This window comes from Myotis brandtii, unplaced genomic scaffold (genome assembly GCF_000412655.1).
Source record: "Myotis brandtii unplaced genomic scaffold, ASM41265v1 scaffold142, whole genome shotgun sequence".
NCBI classification, from domain to species: Eukaryota; Metazoa; Chordata; class Mammalia; order Chiroptera; family Vespertilionidae; genus Myotis; species Myotis brandtii.
Genome location: NW_005355081.1, coordinates 334,679 through 350,299, shown reverse-complemented (window position 1 = coordinate 350,299; position 15,621 = coordinate 334,679). Strand labels below are relative to the sequence as shown.

Sequence of the window (15,621 nt, the reverse complement as noted above, 5' to 3'; positions counted from 1 at the left end):
TGATTAGCCAATGGGAAGGGTAGCGGTCGTATGCCAATTACCATGTTTCTCTTTTATTAGAGTAGATTGGTCAGGTAAGTTTCCACCCTCCCCCACACATAGTTCTGTCATTTATCTTTTTAAATGGAAAGTCTGATGCTTATTAATATCCAAACACATATGTTCATTATTATAATGATCAATGCTCCATAGTTTGGTATGGCATAATAAAAATATAAAGACAGGTTTAATGAACAAAAGTTTCTTCATTATTGGCTTTTAATAAAGCTCAGATATTCACCATTGGAAGGTGTGGATAATTATTTTTCTTAACATTAGGTATCTCATCCCAATGTATTTTCACAGAATAATTTTGAATATATAATAACTATTTAGGTAATAAACAGTATGCTTTTATATCATGAATGCTCAAAGGTCTTTAGTTTACCCATTTTTTTATAGCTTGGATAAAATGTAAAGAGTGTATCATTAGAGAAATTTAAGTATTGAGTAAAATGAGCATTGCCTAAAAAACTTCAATTTGCATTCTTATACATTTATGAAAGACATAGCACTCCTCACTATTTTATATGTTACTTAAGTATTTCACAAAGTTTAGTTTATCTGTGTTTAGTATAGAAAAGTATATATTAGAAGCTGCTTTAATTATTTATAAAAATATACATAAATTTTAATATTATAAATTATATAATACCTTTTTAAATTGCAGATGAGTAACCAAAAGTAACTTCAGAAAATGCACTATGATTGTCATAATATAAATTCACTCGACTTTTCTTTTTACCACCTAAAAATATTCTTTATGTAGAGATTTCTAAATAATCTTTGGATTAAATTATTTTATTAACTCTGATACCCCAAAAGTCTCAAGGGTAATGGAGGATTGACAAAATACTCTAAACTGTCTGATGTCACTTTTGAAAGTAAATCTTCTTCTTCCTGACCTAGTTAGTCAGATCTAATTTACTGCAATAAAGACCATGGTATGTCTTTTAATGTTACCTCAAATTATTGCTTGACAATACATGCTTCAAACCACCTTTCTTTTATGCTGATTGGTGAAAAACAGTGGATTCATAAGCCATTAACATTCTAATCTGTTGCATGCCCTGCAATTAATGAGAAACCAAATAATAATAAAATGCAATTAACTCAATAACTACATTAAACAAATCATCTCATAACAAAGAAAATAAAAACATAAAATCAGATGGAGAAATAATTTTCACTTCAGGATGGAATGTAGGAAAAAGCAATCCTCTGCCTCCCTCAGTCCATCAATTCTTATCTTCATCCATTTTAATTAATATGTTACTATATACCTCAATAGAGTTAATAGCAAGTGGCAGTTGCAAAGTGCAAGCTGAAATAAAACCTAACACAGCAAATTTGTTACTTGTAAAATATATCATTATTGCCTAGTCAAGCATATCTTTCTCTCTATCTCTCTCTCTCTCTCTCTCTCTGTTGCTATTTAGAAGAAGATTTAAGCTTTAGCCCCACATATTAAGCAGAATTAATGATCTATTTGCTAAGAAGCCATATATTAGCTCCAGTTTATCTGTCCGCTGGGTAAACGGTAGACATTCTTGGTCACTGTGATAGATTTGAATGCAGGCAACGCATCAATCAATGTCGGCAGCTGATTGGTTGTTGGTGTCTCTGACAGGCTCTTCCATCTCACTGAATGAAAGCCAGCTGATTTCTCTCACTTCTCTACATCCATTGCTTTCAAAGCCAGTATATTACATAGCTAATGGCTGAGGGTGGAAAATTCTATGTTAGCCAACAGTGAATTTCTCCCCCTATCGTTTCATTCCATAGTTGGTCTCCTACTTCAAATTACAGAATAAGGCTGGTCAACCGTGTGTGGTAATGTACAACTTTATGAAGTACTAGGGAATAATAGGTGAAAACAGTTGTGTTTTAATAATAATATATATTCTCCTTAAGGCAGAAAAGTGACATGAAGTGTACTTCCTTAGATGGCATGATAAAAATTGGGTATGCTGAGATTAAAAGGGTGGTAGTTGAGGAATAAAATATGATAATGAGAGGAAAACATTACCCTTGAGATGAACTCAGGTTCTGAAAGCACAATAGTAATTAGACAAAAGTGATCATTAAATTTATATTAATTTCCTGTTAAAGTCTGCTCAGGACAATCTTTTATTGCCAGGGTATGTATTTAAACTCCATTATGAACACTGTAGCTTATCTCTGAGTCTGAAGAACAGATGGATTGAATTTAGTTGCAGAAATAATTGAACAAGTGGAAAATAAGAATTTTGACTTTTTTGACACCCAGAATTATTTAGCATATGTTCAACTCTTGTCACTAAACACAAAGCCAGGAGAAAATGAATCATCTGTAATCAGAACTAAGAATTAATTAATTTTAACTTGTATTTGTTTACAGAAGTCAGGGTGATAGCATCAAGTACTAAGAAACCATTAGATATGATTCAAATGACATTACCTTTGGATTTAACAACAATACAACTCCAAGTTATTCTTATTTTCTTTTTTATTTCTACAATATATTTATGTCCAGTGCATGAGATTATTCCACAAATAAATATGGGTACCCACAGTCTTCAATATACAATCAGTATCAATTTCTAACCAATAGCATATAACAAAAGGGAAAATTGAGTACAAACTCATAATTACGAATTTATAATTTTATTACAAGTATATTTATTTTAAGAACTGAAAATAAAAGAAAGTAAAAATATGAACATTAGTTATAAACATAATCACAGGGGTGTTCATTTCAAATTTTGTTTCAATTATCTAAACACAGCTTATTTGATATATTTTTTTAGCAGTAATAGTATATGTATGCATAAATATAAGGTAATTGTATCTGAAGTGTGAAGAAAGATTTCAAATTCCATGAAGAGATGAAGATAAGATTGGACGCCAATTAACTGAGATGATGTCTTCCCAGACTGAGTTGTTCAGACATGAGGCATTATCTAGACATAAATTCCAGTAAAGGCTAATAGTAGACAAATATCATAAAGTAAAGTGTAACTAATTTCTATGTTTTAAGTAATCTTATAAAGAAAAAAATAAATATTTATAACTGGCAATCCTATTAAGTGCAATTTATTTTAAACACTGTAGTGGGAGGAGACAGTTTATTTTAAAATACAATAGTCTACTTCAGAAACAGTATTAGAAAATGTGGAAGGATGATGCAGTATTAGAGCAGAATTGGGTAAATGTGAACATTTATGCACATCATAAGCTGTCATCCAAAGGATGGCTAGCTAAGTAATATTCAAGTTTCACTAATGTACAGGACAGATTTCCCAGGGTTCAGCCAGCCTAATAAAATCAAGTATTCTCTATTAAGACCTGTGTAAGAAAAATGTCTTACCCCCAAATTTAATCCAATCATGTGATGATACATAAGGTATTTAGTCAGAGTCATAATCAGCAAGCACTGACTAAGAAAAATAATTTACCTTAGAAAAATTGTTCCAACTAAGAAATACTTGAGCCCATGGCTTCACCCGCATCACCTGCCCCTCTGTAGTCAGAGCGCCTGACTACCGTCAGTTAAAAATGTGAAACCAGATGTGAAAGCACTGAGATAATAGATCATGTCAAGTCTCAATCTCAGGATTTTTTGGCCCCAAACCAGTGATTCATTAATGTTGTTTATCCGTGATCAATTAAGAGTCAAGAACCTGCTCCCTATTTTAAACTAAAGATGTTTTCAAAATACAGATGAAGGCTCTAGCACAAGTTGTTTCTTATACTACTGCCTATCGAAGGAAAATTTGGAAATAGCCTGAATAGCAAATAAAAGAATTGTTAGTTATACAGTGGCATACCCACTCATTGCAGCGTCATCCTCAGACACCCAGACCTGGACCTGCAGGAGGACTTTCCTTAGATATATTCCTCAACATCAGCTTGTCCCACGCTGAACACTCATGTGGGTGTCAGGGATGTGTGTGAGACACTGGCCATGTGGGAAAAGGCAGTGAGTGTTGCACAGTCTCCCCGCCAGTCAGGAAGGGTTGGGAGCCAAGAAACAGCCCCCATAAGAGCTGCAGAGAGAGCACCTCATGCCTGGCAGAGACCCCATTCTAACCAGCATCCTACACAGTTACCATTCCATGGGGTGCCCTGGGCGAACCTGGGAGACACTGCACTTGCTGGGGCTATGCTGTCTCAGCTGCTGCTCTATGTAGCCAAATACTCACGTTCTCTATCTGTTGTTATTATAGAATGTCTGTCTGTCTGGAGTCTGTCACCCTCCTTACAATCCTATTTGACATAGCACAATTATTTGTATTTATAAAGACAAAGTAACATAATATTAAATACGTACTCATTGATGTTAAGCCGAAAATGCTAGGATGCAAACATGAATGTACCCTATTTGAAAAGGAACAATTAATCCTAAAAAACAAACAAGCAAACAAACAAAAAACAGACAGAAAGCCCTGGCAGAGTAGCTTAGTAGGTTAGGTCTTCCCAATACACCAAGGTTTCAGGTCACAGCACATACAAGAAGCAACCAATGGATGTATAATAAGTGGAACAACAACTCTCTCCCTTCCTCTCTCTCTCTACAATAAATTAAATAAATACAATAAAGTTAAAGAGATTTAAAAATGCTTCCATATGCAAACAGACAATGTAAAAATAAGGACATTTTTCCCCTCTTATTTAACATCTTTGATGTCCATAGGCAACTTTAAATAGAAGTATAAAAATTATTTATTTTTCATTAACTTGCTGTAATTCTCTCCCCCTTTAAAAAAAGATTCTGTAAAATTTTAAAGATGTATTCTTGATCCATGCTAATAATTAGGACTCTATTAAACACTGATGAACTTAAGTCAGAGATTGAGGGTGTAACTAAGACCATAGCTAGCCCCCCCCCCTTTTTTTATTACCTGCAGCCTCTTAACAATATCTTCTGACTGATCCAAATGCTTAAAATCTTATTTCTGATAATTCCAGGAGCAGAACTTATAGGTGGTCTGTGAATGACAACATCCCATAAGCCTTGAGCTTTAATCATGCATCATTGAACATGGATCATGGATCACTAGGTGTGTCAAGAATGATTTCTAGCCCAACTAGACTGGTGCAGTGGTTGAGCATCGACCTATGAACCAGGAGGTCATCATTCTATTCCTGGCCAGGGCACATGCTCAGGTTGTGAATGATTTCTAGCCCAACTAGACTGGTGCAGTGGTTGAGCTTCGACCTATGAACCAGGAGGTCATCATTCAATTCCTGGCCAGGGCACATGCTCAGGTTGTGGACTCAATCCCCAGTGTGGGTGTGCAGGAGGCAGCCAATCAATGATTTTCTCTCTCTCTCTCCATTCCTCTCTGAAATCAATAAAAATAATTAAATAAAAAAGAATGAATTCTAGGTTCTACATAGTCTCATATAAGTAAACTGCCTGAAAGTAAAATAAAGTTGTTGATGGACATGTGGGCTATTTCCACCTTTTGAGTATTATGAATACTGGATGCTACTGCTATGAGCATTTGTTTACAAGTTTGGTGTGGACATGTGTTTTCACTTCTCATGAGTGTGTACTTAGAGGTGGAATTGCTGGGTCTTATGGGAACTCTCTTTTTGACATTTTGAGGACGGGCCAGACCATTTTTCTAAGTGGCTGCACCATTTTTCATCCCCACAAGCTATGTATGAGGGTTCCGCTTTCTTTGAATTCTCAGCGAGACTTATCTGACTTTTTTTGTTTTGTTTTAATATATTTTTATTGATTTCAGAGAAGAAGGGAGAGGGAGAAATAGAAACATCAATGATGAGAGAGAATCATTGATCAGATGCCTCCTGCACACCCCATACTGGGGATTAAGCCTGCATTCTGGGCATGTGCACTTGGACGGAATCAAACCTGGGACCCCTCAGTCTGCAGGTCAAGGCTCTATACACTGAGCCAAAATGGCTAGGACTTATCTGAGTTTTCGATTCTAGCCATTCTGAGTCTGTTGCTATTTCATAGTGTTTTTTTTATTTCAGCTATTTCTAATGATTAATGATGTTGAACATCTTTTCACCTAATATTTCCCTTTTAATAGCATTTTGGGAAGAAAAAGATAAGCAAGTGAGTCTGATCTACTGTGTTTAAGACATTATTATGGGTGACAGGAAAATTTTTCTTCTAAATATTTGAAAACACATATAGCAATGCCAATTCTGTAGGTTTCTACTTCTATACATTTAGCATGTTAGTATAGTTATTGTGTGATTAAGGAACAGCAGTATTGTGCACTAGTTTACTCTGTAAGATTACTTATTGTATGGAGTTGAGAGAAGAATTCTCTCAAATGACTTCTCAGTGTTGACTAAAAGGCAGATCAGAACTGATTGCCAAAACCTTTAAAGCTCCATGCTGTTTACATCTGTGGTGCTTAAGTGTATCCCACACGTGATAAATATCAAAAAAAGGGAGAGCTTGGACATGGGCACACAGCATATGTCTGAGATATAGATGACAAGATGTTTCAATGGGCTTTTTCACTTTATTGTAAAAATGGGATGTATTACATGTACCAAATGATAATTGTGAAAGTTGGGTGAGGGTACATGGAAAGATATAATGTTCTATCTGCTCTTATGCATGTGTAAGCATTTCTGTGTTAACAAGCTTTGAAAAATAAAAGACATTGGGTACCTCATAGGAGAGGGAGGGGGCAAAACGACACCTGGCAAGGGGGCATCAGTCCATCAAGATGGGAATTTAGCTCTCTCACAATAAGGTGATTTCAAGGAGTGTCATTCCTTTGAGGTTGGGAAGGAAACATCTTTCCATAGAAAATATGAAGGAAAAGAGAAAGGATGAATATGAAAGTGTGTTTTCTTTTAAGTGTTTGTTAAAAAGTTTCCATCTCATGGGTTCTAGCACATCCATTGAGCAAGTGGGAATGGCCTCCATTTGAGAAAATTGAGATTAGAAATAGATTTGAGAGGATTTGTAGAGAGAAGAGACTAAGGAAACAGGGAACTAAGAGCCATTTGTTTTGTTCACATGTTAGTAAGCACAGGATCATTATTTGTAGAATGAATGAATGAATTTCAGGCAGTTCTGGGGTACTATTAGAATCAATTGTGAGATTTACTCTAGTAGTAATCAGTTAGTTATAGGGAATCATTTCTGGAAAAACACAGAGTTGAAATTTCGCCGGGCAAGAAGGATTAAAGGGACCTAGAAGGGGCCCATTGTAGTGGAGCTTTTTAATGTTAGTCACTAGATAGGCCATCTAGTCTACCTTAGGCAGATCAGAACTGATTGCCAAAACCTTTAAAGGGAGGGAGCCAAGAGCTTCATGGAATGACAGGGAGTGAGTGGAAAAATGAAGGACATGGATTTGAAAAATTAACAATGGGCATCTATGCTGTAAGGATAGGGGATGAGGCCAAAGGGTCAAAGGCCAGGCAATATTATTCCTGATGGCAGAGATGTTCCTGGTAATAGGCTCTGTGTTAGTAACTGCACTGGGGTAGATGTAAAAGACCCTAAGATGAGGTGACATAGGAATTGTAAGGCTGGGTTATTGGCTGCTTGTCCATATAGATGTTAGAGCCCTCCACTGCCTGTCCACCTCTTCAAGTTCCCTGCCTTGGGCTCCATTCCACCTTTTTGTCCCTACTAGGACATACATAAATATCTGCATTTTTGTGTGATACTTAGCTTCAGATATTGTAAGGCCAATGACTTAACTCTGAGCAAAAAGTCTCTAGTGTGGTAGTTAGAGAGGGCTTTGGTGGACACTGGCTCTTGGTTGATTGTCATTGTATTGTTTTTTCTCCTTACACTCAGGATTCACAAGGCTTAGTTGAAGAGCTACCTGAAGTGCTCATGAGGTTGCTCATTCCATTTTTGTGTTTCAGTCTGTACAAGTGGGTTTGCTTTCCCTCCAGACTACTATAATAAGAGTGGATATGTGTAGATTTGCACACACCCCCCCAAAAAAAGCATTCCATGGAAGTCTATTTTAAGCCCTCAAATAACTGTAACACTTGTGCATAGTCTAGAACTCACCTCTGGTTCATGAGCTGTAGGTGTTCTGGGGAGATTCATTATAGCTCCACCAAAACCATATCAAAGGTGGCATCTCCATCCTGATAGTGAACTGTAACACACTAAGAGCAAAATCCTATATATTTCCATCGAGCATGGATGAAAAGAAGGCACCGAGATCACCTTTCCCAAACACAGGGATGCCATGCCTGATGACATCCCTGCAAACATTGCTGCAGTACTCAAGGAACAGCCCTGTGCCTTTTTGGTGCGAGGCATCAGTGTGCTGTGCAGTGCTCTGACCAGCCTCAGCAGGTGGAGCTTAGGTCACTTTGAGGAAGCTGGGACCAAGAGAGTTTCCAATGTGGGGCTGATGAGGCATAAACCTTCGTTCCACCAACAAGGTTATTCTTTCCTCTCTTCATTTGTTCTTACTTTCTCACTCTAAGGCATCTTTTCCTTACTTTCACCTTTATTTGGACTGGGAAGTAGGTAGCTGCCTGAATAGCATTTTTGTCACTGATAAACTGAGTGATGCTTTTCATTAGAAAAAAAAAATCCCTCAGCCTGAAGAAATACCCAGAGCTCAGAGATGGAAACCACTTCCACAAGCTGACTTTCCAGAAGGCATACTTCAGTGTCAAGGTTAAAGTATGCTTCCCCAAAACATTACTGTGACCCACATAAATGGTGTCTGTGCTGTTCCGAGACCATATCCAAACCAGCCCAAGATCCACTGCAGCAATATCCCCCCAAACACTATTTGTCAGGGGAAAAACAATACCCCCCAAACACTCCTATTCAGGGTTCACCCACCTGTGGGATCCTCTGATCACTGACTTCTAAATAATGATTAAGCCACTGTCTCTTCTTCACTAACACTTTCTGAAAAATATACCCGTCCTTGATCTTCAGATGTGGAAGGCCTGTCTTCCCTGCTGCCTTCAAGGACATACAGCATTCCCTGAAGGGGAAGGTGTGGGCTGCTATCCATGTTCCTTAAGGCTAAGCTATGAGGAAGGAGACAGAGCCCATCTCCTCAAACCTCATCAGGGAGGAAGTGGGCTTAGGGGGAGGGCACATGGTATCTAGTTCTCAACAAGAGCTCCAGGGAATGGGCACTTTTGGAAGCCAAAGGAAGCAGTCAGTAGGAGCTGACCTTACTCCTTTCTTTCCTTAAGCACAAGCCCTGAGAAACCCTTGCCCCCAACTCAGGACACGGAGAAGACATCACCATTATTCCAGAAACATTTATTAGGCAAGTCAGTATTCCCCACAAGGAAGGAATTATTTTGGGGTGGGAAATGTTTCCCCCTGGAAATTATAGAGAAGCATTGTATGTCTGAATCTTGGAGGCTGCTCTCTGAACGCAGTGCCTCCAGCAGTGGTGAGAACAGCAGGAGGCCCCTTGGCAGCTTGAGGCTTGGAGGTGGGGCTTGGATGGGGCACAGTCCCCCTGAGGGATACAGATTGGGGGTGCTTCTGACATACTCGATGGCCCTTTATTGCCATATCTTTTGAGGGGGATCTGTCCTTGTTCCCAGTATGTCTAATACTTGTAGATCTCTGGTGATCAGAGATAGCTGCTTGGAAGTCAGACTTCTTATTTGTCACATCACAGGGGGGAGCCCTGTGGTGGAAAGGACGCCTCTGCACTGGCTCTGCCTGGGCCTGCACTGCTCCCTTCTGCACAGGCTTCCCCGACTGCACTGCGGAGGGAAGGGGCTCTTGGGGGCAGGTGGTAACTACTGCAGGCCGGCGCCCTCCTTTCTCTTCTGGGACCTTCCCCATGTCTGACATGACTCTGTGGACTTGCGCGGCTCCAGAAAAGACAGCTCTGCTTTTAAGTGGGCCTCTACTCTGTGCAGATGACATGTGCCTTCCCATTTCCTGGGTGGTTTCTTGCATTTTACATTTGATTGAAGGACGAAGCCTTTGAAAAAGGCTCTTCATTTTATTTAGCAAAAGGCTATCAGGAGGAGCCGTCTGTGTTAGGCTGTGGAAAGACTTGCTCCCAAGCACGTCCTCTAAGGCGGTGTCCTGAGAAGGAAATCTCTTCCCTCCAGGTTGGGAAATTCTCATTCGTGCATCTCCTGCACCAAACTCCTCATATTTGGGGCCTGTAGGCTCTGGGGGAGGGCACAGGATATCTTTCTTTACAGCTGGTGGGGAATTCTGATCCTGGCAGGACCTTAATGCCTGCCTTGGAAGCCAAGGTTTCTGCTGCTTCTCCATACTGACTCCGCTGTCCTCCGAATGGACATGCAGCACCTGGTGAACCTCCGTGTCCACACTGGACACACACTTAGCAGGAGTCAGGGGGGCTTTGTTAGTCAAGCTGTCCGAGTCACTGGACATGTCCAGGGGTTGGCCTTGGGCCTGGCTATGCTTCCTGCTCTCCAACTTCAAGTTCATCTCAGCAATTAGTTGCTTTCTAAGTTCTGATAAGTTAGGAGCTGGATCTGATATTTTAGATGGTGGATTTTCAGTGGTCACAGTGGTGTCTCTCTTTATCTGTTGGGAGATTCCTGGCTTGCTTGTTGTTACAGACTGACAAGCATCAAGCTCCTCAGCCCTGACTATCTCCCCGGGCACGGTGGGCATGGAAGCAGGTTTTGCTTCATCCCTATTTGTGGCCTGTTGCATTTCAGTTCCATGATTAGAATTCACACTCTTAGTCTTTGCTACAGGTTCTCTATTTGTTTGCCTTGCAGGCAGCTTTGAAGGTTGAATGTTGCCTGTGAGAGAACATCTCTGACTTGTTTTGCCGCGGATGGTGTTGGTGACAGGCAGAGGAGGTGGTTTGGCTTCCAAAATCGTCTGAATTTCCTCTGAATGTCCCCATTGAATCCCCCGTCCCTCCTTGCCCACAGGTGAGGTGGCAGGGCGGGAAAGATTCAGGCCAGGGGCTGAATTTTCTGTTCCCACTTGGTCACTGTGAAGTGATTCAGAACTTTTTCCCAGAGGCGTGAAGGCCCCAGATTTGGTGCTCACCTCAGAAATCACTTTGGTTGAGGAGGAAGAGTGAGGATTAATCAAGCCATGGGAGATAGGACCTTTCGATTTGAAGTCCTCTGTGGATTCAAGGACTTTGGCAGATAGGCCTCCCAATGCCTTCATAGGCAAGTTGGTATCGTGGTCTTCCAGCATCTCCCGTGCACCCGCCTGAAGGAAGGCAGGCTCCTGGGATGTGTTCGGGCAGTAGTCCCCACCCACTGATGGTGACAGACTTCTCTGTTTAATTTCCCTGTTGGATTCTATAGGAAATGTCTGCTGCATAGAGTGCTGTGAATTCTGCACAGTCCCAGGGAGGTGACCCTCACTGATTTCCCCAATTTTTTTGCTCAGGTGTACTGTCAGGAAATTAGCCAGTTGTTTCTGAGTTACATTCTGCCTTATCACTCTCTTCATATCAAAGTCATGCCCCACATCCTTATCTGAAGCACTGTCAGAGTCACTCACCGAGCCTTTTGGAAAGCTATCTAAGCTGTCTTTCTCATCCTCAGACAGCTGAAACACTTCTGAGCCCTTCTTATAGAAGCTTGCTGACGGGGTCACTCTATTGAGAATTTCACTATCCTGGGCCTTATACATAGAGATCCATGAGAGACCATAGCAGCACTTTGGCTGAGGTAAACCTGAGCAATCACACCTAGGCTTCATGAGTGACAGAGAGTCATGGATCCTGCGGGGAAGGCCCCACCGATGTTGGATGAGCCTCTTTCTAAGATGATGCTCAAATTTCTCTCTAAACTCAACGCTGAGAGGAAACTCGAAATGATCGATGGAGATGGAAATATTGGCCTTAGAGGGCCCGCAGTAAGGAGAGGTGGGAGCTGAAGGACAGCAGGCTTCCCAAGAACTTTGAACCAGAGAGGGTAAACCCCACAAGCCTTCCTGTTTCTTCTTTAACACATTCCATTCCAGTTGTTCAATATCAGATGAGGTGAGACATTCTGATTCATTCTGGGGTGTAAGGCAATACACTCCACAGACCTTAGTCTGGTGTATGAGACCAGATGGTAGGACTGGGAGTGGGGATTGACGGTGGACAGGGGGTTGGAGCTGAGTGAGAGGTAAGTAATGGCATAGGGGCATAGTTTGAGGCAGGAGTTGAGGTTGGACCTTAGGCAAGGATGGAGGTAGGATATAAGGAAGTCTTGGGGATTCTTGGCCTGTAAAGGCATTTGAGATGCTATTGAAGATTGTATAGTCACCCGGGACATGAACAGCAGAGAGCAAGGACTCGCTGTGTAGAGATGGAAGACCCCAGAAAAACTGGATAACTTCTTGCTTTAAATTGTCCTCCCAGGTCTTAGGATATGAGTACTGCTCTACTGAGTCATGCTCATCAGGGCTGAGAAAGAAGAGTTGTCTAGGATCTATAAGTTTGGCTGCAGAGTCTCCCACAGAAGAGATCTTTGTAGAATGGATGTCAGGAAACTTTTGATGGAAATCATATTGTGTCAAGGTTGAAGACAACAAGTGTTTGGTTTGGGGTGGGGGATGGTGTCCTGAAAATTCGGATTCTGAGTGAGAGGAAGGCTCTGTAGGCAGAGTTTGACACGATGGTGAGTGTGACAGAAAATTACTCAAGGTGGTCATTGAGTTAGAGGGGAGAACAGAGGATGGTGATGGGGAAGGCTCAGTCAGAGATGGTACGAGTTCTCCTGGAGGGACTCCTGGGAAAGCAGATGACTGACTGAATGAAGGCTCTGTCACAAGTGCTGTCACAGGAGCTGTGGAAACCACAGGGGACACAGATGGAGTAGAACCTTCCAGAGCCTTTGAGAAAAGCCGATTGATTTCAGTAGTTGCATTATTACATATGTCACAGGAAGGGTCTGGACATAAAAGTTGGCGAAAGTGAGTGGAATCATGATTCCGTCCCAAGGGGCTGCAGGAAACAGGAGGTAAAATGATGTGGTCAGGACCACAACAATTAAAGGAGGACCTACTGGCCTGATCAGGGCGGGGCCACCTGAAGCCTGCTGCCCTGACACATTGGTCCACATCCATGACTTCACAATGCACTCATCCCAAGGCATTCACTCACATTTCCGTTCCTATGGCAACCCCTCCCATCACTAGGGAAGGCTCCACTGAATCCCTAGAATAGCAAAGGTCAGGCACAAGAGAGCTCAGGAAAAAGGGGAGAAGACTATTCACCTTTTCAGGAAAGAAATCAGCTCCCTTTCCTCCTCCACTTTGCTGTGGTAATTTCTCGAATCTGGGAAACCAGGAGAGAGAGTTACATGTAATGAAGGTAGACACTTAGGCACTACACAGGGGGCCCTTTTTTGGGAGACCATTGGGATATTAGACTCTGAAAGCCCCAAGAATTATTAAGTGAAGTCAAAAGGGCAATGATATATTACTAAGGTTCCTATGTGTGCATTGCTTAATTGATAAAGTAGTTTTATACACATTATCTAACTTGATGCTCAAATCAACTCTGTGAAGTAGAGGGGCCAGTGGTCACAACAAAGAAGATTCTGATCATCCTGAAGCCAGACTGCTTTCTCAAAGTCAGGAGACAGAACTCTCTCAACATGTACTGTGCAACACCCATGGCCCAGGTTCCTCACTGCTTCTTACTCAGGGACAGCAGAGCAGGGAATCTGAGAAATAGCTCAGGTTCTGTATTTCCATGAGCATCTCCTCTGAAGGCTCTGTTTCATGACAGGGGCTGTATCTACCAAGTGACATAGAGATCATGGACCTATTACCTCATGGAAAGGAGATAGAAAGGGTCACCCTTGGGGAGCTCAGGTGGAATAGGCAGAACCTTACCTTCCTCTGTCCTACCTTTCCTTCTCCTCTTGGTTCTGCCTTGATGCTGAGAAAAAAAAAGGAATGAATGGTAGGTAGGGACTCATTTCTCTCCCTCCTCCTCTCCCTAGGAAACTCAACCATTTTTAATGTAAAAATAATGTCTCTCTGACCAACCAAACTCATTTTAATTAATAGAACTTGTGCTCCTCTTACCAATGTTTAAAGTTTTAAATTTTTCTTTCTTTGAAAAACTCCAAGAAGGATTTTGTCGTTGAGGTCCACACTCGGTTTTCTCAGAGGTCCTCTGCTCAAAGAGGGCATATAATCTGAGGCCTACAGTTGCTTCTCTGTTCCCTCCGATAGGACCCAGTAACCTGTCATGGTGCTCAGAGGCTCTCAGAGGCTCAGCACTGATTAGCCCAACACAAAGGCTTGGCCACAGGATGCCTGCCAGGGCAGCATGACTCAGGATGAAGTGCTGGTTAACTCTGATGTTCTACAGACTCCAAAATCTCTACATAGCTGCATCCAGAACTAGGGAATCAATGTGTTTGGAGCCAGAAACCTGCCACCACACCCAGATGGCCCATGAGCTTCATATGGAAACCTGAGTCCTTCCTGAAACCCTAGCCCTGCCTGGTCTCTTCCCCTAGAAGAGTGTTGTTCTGTTCTCTCCTCAGATGTCCCATGTTCAGTGTCTCTCTGTCTCAACCAATCTCATTTAGAAATGTGGGAATCGAAATAACAATAAAGAACTCTGTTGGGGTTTGCTCAGCTTTCCTTACCTTCTGTGTATGTTCTTTTTTCCAGAAGGTTGTGATTGATGGAATTCCCACGAAGAAAATGAAAAGGAGGGACAAGCTCAACAGCAAGATGGAAATTATGTTGAGTTCACTATATAAACATTCTGGGCAGAAGCTCAGATAAAACTCTTGTAGGCTTTTCAGAAGTAGGCTGAGTCCCATTTTCCAAATCACAATGCTGCTTGAAGTAACTGAGCTCTGAGAGCTCAGACTCTTGCCTTTATAGCCAGGCCTGCATCACAGAGCATTGTGGAGTCACAAGGGGCTTCTGAGAGTGGGGTCCGGTCCACCTTCAAGAGGGTGTGTCCACAGCCCTGCCCCCCAACCAGCCCAGCAGATTCCCTCTATCTCTTTTGGGCCTCTAGGTCCTTCTGCCCTACACTGTTATCCAGTTTTCTAATTCCCCGTTTAATATATCATATATTTACCTTAATGAATGCTCTGCGTGTTTCATCTGTAACCCAGGTATTAGCTGGGTCTCTTTTAATGTTGGAAACCTTGACTTTGGTCTCATCAGGTCCACTACCTTACAAGTCTGAAATACTCCCTGGAAATTTTGCTTGTGCTCAGACATTTACACTGAGGATCATATATGTCCTCAAATCCAACTTACATAAATGTGGGTAAAGAACTTGAAGGTCTTTTAGACTTCCATAGTTTTGTGAATGTTAAATAGAAAATTTTTTTTAGTAAGTTATAATTGAATAATAAAGTCTAAAATATCATCCCTCCCCCACCCCCCAGGAATACATTTCACATATGTTACATATATCCAACCCCTAAGTTCTGTAATAAAGCTCTCCGCAGGACATTTCAAGCAGACATGGAGGTGGCCGAGTTGGTGTGTCAGAATGTGATCCCCATACAACCCCACAACAAGTTCTCAGTTGAGGTACATCCCTACACAGAAGTCCGGGTCCACATATCAGACTGCACTTGGTTATATTGTCTACAAGGAGGAGTGTTTTCCAGAATCTTGACTAGAATAACGTGCTGCTATTTGAGGAGGATCAT

General features: G+C 41.4%; 1 protein-coding gene across 1 annotated transcript; it reads right to left on the bottom strand.

Annotated features, from left to right (window-relative positions):
- Window positions 1-9,316: 9,316 nt before the first annotated feature.
- On the bottom strand, window positions 9,317-13,048 carry LOC106725187 (spermatogenesis-associated protein 31D1-like). The gene has a single exon (XM_014535289.1). It carries the CDS (start codon window positions 13,046-13,048, stop codon window positions 9,317-9,319), a length of 3,732 nt encoding a protein of 1,243 aa, XP_014390775.1.
- Between the last annotated feature and the right edge of the window lie 2,573 nt (window positions 13,049-15,621).